Consider the following 8,836-nt stretch of genomic DNA (forward strand, 5'->3'; position numbering starts at 1 on the left):
TAGCCTTGTAGGTGCCATTAACTGTGGTAATATAGAAAAAAATAGAACAAGTAAGGACTGATATGGTGAGGTATCAAGAATAATTCACATCATAAGACAAACTTCCAGACTACATTAGGATCTAAGGAACTCCTGGTACCCCACCATGTTCAGTGCTCACTTTTTCTTTTTTCTTTCTTTTTTTTCTTTCTGGCCTCAGACGTATGTCCCCTACAATGCTGCAGTTAATCATTAAAAGCAAGTACTATGTGATGATGCGTCACTAGATGACCTAAAACTGGTCATTGAATAATAAAAAGTGAACCATCAGAAAAGGTAGTAGGTTGCAGTTATTTCTGAAAGTCATCAAAGGTATTATATTTTTATGTAAAGAAAAACTTGTTTTGTGTTTTCACTAACAATTCAATAACAACTTTTTATTCCCACTGTGAGAACAACTATAAAGCTGCAAAATCAGAAAGATACTGAACGCTGTTACCATTTACAACATGGCTGGCTTCATGAAAGTTTTTGTGAAGCCATCACAAGAGCAATATAATAATAATAATAATAATAATAATGATAATAATTAAAATTGTAATTATTATAACAACAATGATTAAGATTATACTTGTAAAAAGGATATTTTGATACTGCTTAATGTCATGTACATTTACATTTCAAACAAAAAAACAACCACATGTTGACAAAAGAGATTCAGAATTAAACAAAACGGGTCAAAGTTCTCAATGTGAGATTCTATTTGCGTCACCGACAGCATTTCATATGTAGATTGAAAAATTGTGTAAAGAAGTTATAGAAGTGGAAAAAATAATGCAATTTAACAGCACATTCTCTACAAGGTGTAAAATATCTGTTAGTGAACAAGTTTCAAGTCCAAGCTAAACATAACAAGAACTTAAAAAACTAAAATCATGTGAACTACCGAACAGGCTGATGTATTCCCACTACCCACAAATGTGTGTGTGTGTGTGTGTGTGTGTGTGTGTGTGTGTAATTTCGCTCCATACATCTCCAGCTGTGTTAATTGTTATGAGGCTAGTTTGTATGAGACTTTTTCTCAATAGATTCAGAGATTTTACCTTTTCTTATATTGATAGAGTTGATATACAGAAACTCTTGAGATAACAGCTGCAAGGTATTACCAGTAACAGATTTTCAAAATGCTAAATGATTTTTGTTAAGTAGTGGTGGTGGTAGTGGTTGTGTTGGTGGCAGTGATGAAACAAGAAATAGCTCCAATTGTAAGTTACTCTGCCCCCCAAAAGCCTATCACATGACAGTTTCCAAGTGTGTATCTGTATCCACTATACTCCAGCAGCCAAAGAAACCGTTTGTCCTAGCAGTAGAAATATTTGCTCCAATTCTTAAATCAGTCCTTTGTGTTTATCCTCGCAAGTACCATTTTGGAAACAATGACCAATTTTCCTGATAGTATCAGTACAACTCATGTTACAGACAAATGATAACTTATCTGATATGTTTTAGGTTATCTAAACCACAATTACAGTGAAATGAGCTAAGACATTTGTTAAAACTAGAGACCCAAAATCAGTAATAAATACTGAAAATGACTGATCCTAGTTTTTGTACTTATAAATACTTGTATGTTTAACCTGGACTGGAGTTTCAAACAATTATGGACTGTATCTGTTCTTGATAGTAAGTCTATGTGTCCTTATTAACTTCTGGCATAAATATCTGAAACATCCATTACACTGTCATCACTCCAGCAATAAATGCACAAATGTTCAGAATTTATGATTGTATTTACATAATTTAATCCATGCTATGGGTACAGTCCTCTTCCACATTAACTGATTCAGAACTTATTCCAAATTGAATGCCCAAGTCTTCCTTGACAAATGCTTGTAGTGTACATCCAGAATGAAGTATCAGTCATAGACATGTAACACACAAGAGTTATCAGTTGTTACCATACTCCTTGTTACACACTTTCATATAAAGTATACAGCTTTAATATCTGGACAAGAATATTGACAGGTATAAAATGTCTTCCTTATAGGTGCAGCGACCGCAGACTCGAACAAGTAACTTGTTTCCGAAGAAACAATTATTCTCAGAATGTAGTTCTCTATTTGCACAAACTATTGTCTCTAGCTCTTCTTGTATTCAATTCTCTCTACCTTAACTTCATCTCCAACAAGTTGGTACACATACGTAACCACGGTTGAACTCTGTATGTCCATAAGAACGAAGGAAGGAATAATTGATCTGAAACAGATAAAACACAATATCTAAAGTATAAAATTAAGGAACTGCAGTAAAAATTTAAGCACATACTATGTACCATGACAGTTTATAATGAAAATAAAATTGCTATAGAATCTCAACATTAGGGAATACATTTATTTGTAACCTTCAATGTCCTGAAACAGGCGAAAGTGTGGTACACTGTTATGAAATAAACCACTCAGGAGTCGAGGAAGAGAACTGACAGTAAGAATAGAAAATAAACTATGACATGTAGAATATGAAATTCAAATTAATGAGACTTCAGTGCAAAATAGTGGAGGGAAGGCAGATGGCAAACCAGGGACTAGTGCAGTATGTACTAAGAACGCATTGCCTAAATATAGAAAATTCACCTGTATAACCATTCACTAGAATGGTGTTGGATCATGAAAGATGTTGGGCACATCTAAATGACGTAAACAGCCTTGTTTCTGAAGCTTGAGATGGTTTTTAACAAGATCTATAAGATCCATAGTTGCAATACAAAATGGAAGATATATTTTATATTGCGTCCATTAAATATTCTTCCAATCCATGAAGATGTCATCGTGTTTTTCATGGAGGGGATTGGATTGGATTGTTTGGAGGAAGAGACCAAACAGCGAGGTCATCGGTCTCATCGGATTAGGCAAGGAAGTGGGCCATCCCCTTTCAAAGGAACCATCCTGCCATTTGCCTGGAGTGATTTAGGGAAATCACGGAAAACCTAAATCAGGATGGCCGGACGCGGGATTGAACCGTCGTCCTCCCAAATGCGAGTCCAGTGTGCTAACCACTGCACCACCTCGCTCCGTAATCCATGAAGAATTACTCCTGAAGCACATCAAGACGGCAGTGGTCGTTAGTGTGTGTCCATGCTTATGTTCTTTGGGTTCAACTTTCTTCACCTGGAATACTGAAGCGTTCACACTAAACCTGTTGCACCTTGAGGCATCACGCAACTTCACCATTTGCCAGGTGCGGTATGGACTTGCATAGCATACATCATTTACAACTTTACCTCTTCTCCTTTATAGACTGATTACAGCTAGTGAGTAATCACATCTACTGCTATTGTTCATAGCAACTCAACATACTATTTCATGGTGCTCCCAACCACTTCATTTGCGCAAAAGCCATTGTAACACAGCGATGGCTGTGATAAAATTGCTGTCCCCAATAACCATTAAAGTGTATTTGTGGAGCCAAGTCAGATGAAAAATAATAAGAGGAATGACTGCAAACTTAGAGTATTATGTTTATGTTACAAGAAATGGCACAAAGAAAGTCAATTACATGGAGTATCAATTCTTCACATTAATATCGTGCAACAGTGAACATGGCAGAACATTAGCATCAAGTGAAACAACCAGCATCTCCATTCAAATGCTTGTTGGCACAAACCAACAACAGAAGCTGATAAATCCTTGAACATGATCTTGATATCCTTGATCATGATCTTCAGTCACATCAACTGGTATTTTAACTAATATTACCTTCAAAATATATACACATGATGGCCAGTTGCATCACAAAGACATCATTTGAAGACTTGTTCCACCCCTAATACTGTAGGAGCACTACTGCCATAACAAAACTATTTATAAATTAACCATACTCTATCCCAAGAACATGTAACATGCTTCTCCCTTCCACATAAATATTATAAAAATACCACATTCATAAAATTAAAATAGTTACAGAGATGTAGGGACTGTCACTTTTCTTGTGCTGAACTTGTAACTATGTGAACAGCAGGCATTCTATAAAACATAGAATTCCTTGTGGAGCATAGATGTAACTAAGATTAGCAATCTGAACTGTTTCTTCCCTAATTTCACCTCTCCTCATATATTTTATTTCCTGTCCCACCACATCACTCAGGTTTATTTTTGTTTATGCAACTTCTAATTTAATGCAAAAGTGAGAAAATTACACTTTTCTTGGTAGTAGATATGACCTCGATAAATCAAGATTGGTAAACAATGTGGCACAAAGCTGATACTCAATCTCATTAACACGACAGGGATCTGAAACTCAAGAAACCACCACTAGATGATGTGTAACTAACACAAATATTAGGAAAATGGAAACCAACAAAGTAACAGGAACTCCCTGGGAATAGTTTTTTGGCAGGGATATTCTTGTTACTAGTGCAATGGAACACACATAACACTTGAAAATATCAGCCCACAGTGCAAAAAACTGATCTAATCAATGATCCACAAGAGCTAAATGGCATCCTGTAACCAAAATACTGTACCACCACCTACAACTGATTCAAATAAAAAGAACATTGCTTACTCGATCAACAGAAAATACGTCTTTGCACTTCTAAGAATACAGCCTACCAATGGCTCATATTGCTCACTTGACCTGACAAATCATTATGTTGTCTCATTCATATTCTGTACTTTCTTTTAAAAAACATCGCATGTAAATACAACAGTCACCACTACAGTCAGTTAATGTCGGCAGCATCAAATCCACGTAAAAGTTACACAGTTGATATTCCCTCATGTGTTTTTAAATAGTTTATGCACAATATGTGTATGTAATATGTATCAAATTACTGAGTGGAAAATAACACAGGTTCGCTGAATTTACGAAATGTGCATTAAGTATGGAGGGATTACAGAAGTGTCTGATTCCACCCATCTGCTTTCACTCATGATGTCATCAATATGGCGGAAGTGGCTACTGTACGCGTCTCCAATATGGCACCTATGACGTCACTACATACACACGACAACAAACACAAAAATATCTATAAATAAGACAATAACATCTTCCTCCAAAAATACAATCGAACTAATGGGACAACTGCGGAAAACTGGAGGTTTTAGAGAGGGGTAAAAAAACACACCATATTCCCAAAACATAAAAAATGACCAACAAAAAACACACAAAACTCTATAGGTATCTGACACTTTCCTTGACCAATATAGGTAACCCCAGCTAACAATACCAAAACAACAACACCTACAACAAAAAACCACGCACACGCACACACACACACACACACACACACACACACACACACACAATAAAAATCTCATACATTCACTCCACACAAAAAAAAACCTTCTCAGTGGTACTAGCACACAACAAAAATGAGCCCAATCGAAAGCAGTTCTAACACATCAATCTCGCGTAAACAAAAACTTAATGACAACCTGTAATAAAATTAATATGTATGCGAAACACAAAGTATTATGTATGCAAAACAGTCTCCCTTACAGCCAACCTAGGCTTTTCGAACCATGTACCACGCTGTACTGAATGCCAGATGATGATGATGATGATGATGATGATGATGATGATGATGACGACGATGATGTGCAAACAATGACACATGATTGGTCCCTTGTTTGAGATACTGGAACTCTTGTCAACGTCACGCACTGCCCACAAGCATGACACCTAAAATATCCCACTGTTAGTCCAAAAAGCTGCAGGAACTTTATTAGCAATGACATACTGCCATCCATCACAGCACATAATGTAAAGACAGTAAAATTATCAGTCATATCCATCTACCCAGACTCAAAATCAACCCACATTATCACAGTGATAACCAAGACTCAAATGAACCTAATACCGCACATTACACTCAACATATCAACATCCACCACCAGAGGGCACCACCAAATACAACATGACATCTACAACCACGAATCAATTCAAAAACACCATCCCTTGGTGATGTCGCACACACCACCAGTATGTCACAGCTCAAAGCAGACAGGTGGAATCTCAGGCTTCCAATGACCCCATGAATTATCACCTTCCAACTTAACCTAGACCTTAAGGTACACTGTAGATCTGTCTGCCTCCACAACCAAGCTTTCAGAGGGGTCCTGTATCACACAATAGTTCAAAAAAGCCAAACTGCACACTAATTCAAAAAAATTAAATTGCTAACCAATTTTGTTGTGCATCTATTAATAAAAACACATCTTTGCTTATTGTTTATGTACCAATTGACAGCTCAATGCCTGAACCATTGAGGCAAAATAGTGTACTCCAACAATGATTTTCTATTACTGTAGTTATACAATTTTCTCATTTTATGATGCTACAAAAAACAGGCAAATTTATTCATTACATCTAAAGGGAGGCAACACCCCACTTTAATACAAATCCATATATCTTTTTATTCTGCAATTCCTAATTAAATCCATATATCTTTTTATTCTGCAATTCCTAACTCCTGGCTACAATATTCATATAAAATCTAACACCGCAGTACATAAATTCTAATATATAAGCAGTTGTGTGTAATACCAACCAACAAAACCTTTTACCTCATATAGGGCCTACTACCTGTCTAGAAGCACTCAAGTACTTACGTGTCAAGAGGGTTATAAGCTCCTGTTGCAGAACCTGGATTAATATAAAACTTGTTTTCATGTTCATATGCTTCAAACTTATGAGTATGCCCCGATATAAGAATGTCCACATCTAACTGTCGTTGTATTAGTGCTAAGGATTCTGGATCTCCCCATGGTACAACTTGGTGGCCATGGGACAATCCAATACGGAACTGGCCAACTGTGACAACCTTTTGCTCTGGGTAGTTCAAATTCTGAAATAAATACATTACAAAGTTGTTAAAAGTTTCAAAATACCTCCATTAATTTTTACCATTTCAAAGCTGACAATGCCTTCTGTAATTTTTATTGCTCTTATTACATTCAATTTCCTATTACTTTAAATGTACCATCAAATTAGAAATCAAACAACTGCAGACCTATCTACATCAAGCTAAATTTACTGAAACTCAATATGTCTTCAGCTGCCACAAGTTGAAAAATTGACACCAAAGCTGATATTGCAAACCACCAACAGCTTTAGACCAGTAGCCTTGAGTATACAGACTGTACTGCTGAAATAGTTCAGTGAAAAGACAGTGAATACTTTAACACTGATGCAGCATAATGGTTGTGTGAAGCAGTTACACTGTGTGGCCAAACAGAGCTATTAACTTATTAGCGACGTTACTAAATAATGGTGTTTAATGATTTTAAGACTGACACAATCTGTTCAACCATACCCAATGAATAATATAGTACTGGTAATAAAACGAAGTGACGAATAATGACAGTTGGTGAACAATGTAGCAGAGATTATTCATAACTGTATTAAATGAACAAAGGAAAAAAAAATTAAACAGCAAACAGGTTCCTAGCATTTAGCATAGTGATACTGATCCACGTAAGTTCTTCACAGTTCAAGAACGCACAACGGCATTCGCCAAAACAAAATGTGAGTGCACACACACTTCGGTATAAATATACCTCATCAAAATCCCCTCTGACAACATGCACATCACTTGCGAGGGTTTTTAAGTAGTCATATGATTCCTTCGTGCACAAGTTTCCTGTGCAAAGTATATGCTGTATTCGGCCAGGTACCAGAAGTTTTTTAAACTTTGATGGCAGGCTGCTACATCTGTGAGGAATGTGCAAATCTCCGAGAACAAGCACAAGCTGTAAACATAAATAATGCAGTTAGGTCAAAGCTACTATCACTCACAGTGTAATATATTTGCACTCAACTACTAACCATTGTTGATTATGTAACCGGGAATGATCGTGATAGCATTAATACACACAACACACTACATGCAAAATATTTCCACTTCCATATTACGCCCCTTGACAAGTAATCAGTAATTTCTACCGCCACAGATGGCTTGTATAATCTTTGCCTCCATAGATATTGAAAGACAAGGATTCTCTTGTTTCGTAATTCCCCAGTGGCAAAAGTGCGAAGGATATAAATTTCTATATCTCAACTTCAAGGCGCGATCTCCTCAATACTTAAACTGAAAGAAGCGTGGCATATGACAGCAGGTGTTCGCTGCCAGCTCACCACTTCACAATTGGGTTGTCACAACAAAGTGTACTCACACACAACCCGGATTCCGGAAACCGATTTCCCGATACCGCTTTTGGGTGGTCATTTAAACACTTCATAATCGATTCTGGAAATCCGCTTCTGGTTGCCTGTATTCCAGTTCCGCAATTGATGTTCACTCTCTTGTAAACGCATTCGGTTTTGATCTGTTTACACCTCATCCAATTGAAGGCGTACAGCGACTGTGCTGACTAAACGATAAACTGTAACAGTTGTTTTCCAGACGCCATATTTAACTGGGCTAGCAAATCCGCCTCAGGCCTTAACATGTAAAGGCGATAGCAAAAAACCGTTTCCGATTTCGGTTTACACCTTCCGGAAGACATGTCTCATGTCAACGTAGTGATTGTCCGCCACGTCAAGTCAATTCAACTCGCATTGCTGTCTTCATCTGTTCTTTTTGCGATCTTCGCAAGGTGATTTTCAAGTGTTTTTACGTGCGAAGTGCACGTTTGACAACGGGGTAGCTTGTCAATGGATGCTGGAGTCCAAATTTCTACGAAAATGACATTTATTCGAGTCAAATGATTTTCAGCTGGCAGGGATACCTTGTGTATTAGAGAAGGGAGAAATAAATAAAAAAAAAAACGCAAAATAGGGCGGTGGTCGGAAAAAAATGACATTACATGGAAAAGAAGGGGATTTCACACACTATGCAACAAGCCTGAGGAAGAGAAAT

General features: G+C 37.0%; 1 protein-coding gene across 1 annotated transcript; it reads right to left on the reverse strand.

Moving 5' to 3' along the window:
• Positions 1-382: 382 nt before the first annotated feature.
• LOC126100521 (vacuolar protein sorting-associated protein 29) lies at positions 383-8,374 on the reverse strand. Its single transcript, XM_049911133.1, has 4 exons — positions 7,804-8,374; positions 7,536-7,727; positions 6,588-6,823; positions 383-2,235 (listed from the first exon to the last, which is right to left on the reverse strand). The coding sequence occupies exons 1-4, from the start codon at positions 7,804-7,806 to the stop codon at positions 2,118-2,120; spliced, it is 549 nt and encodes a 182-aa protein (XP_049767090.1). The 5' UTR covers positions 7,807-8,374; the 3' UTR covers positions 383-2,117.
• Between the last annotated feature and the right edge of the window lie 462 nt (positions 8,375-8,836).

The sequence above is a fragment of the Schistocerca cancellata genome, chromosome 9 (assembly GCF_023864275.1).
Source record: "Schistocerca cancellata isolate TAMUIC-IGC-003103 chromosome 9, iqSchCanc2.1, whole genome shotgun sequence".
NCBI classification, from domain to species: domain Eukaryota; kingdom Metazoa; phylum Arthropoda; class Insecta; order Orthoptera; family Acrididae; genus Schistocerca; species Schistocerca cancellata.

Coding starts and splice junctions, on each gene's coding strand:
- LOC126100521 (XM_049911133.1), bottom strand. Junction 6,824..7,535: donor TCAGAGGGGATTTTGATGAG/GTATATTTATAC, acceptor TATTTATTTCAG/AATTTGAACTACCCAGAGCA. Junction 2,236..6,587: donor GCTTATAACCCTCTTGACAC/GTAAGTACTTGA, acceptor TATCTGTTTCAG/ATCAATTATTCCTTCCTTCG.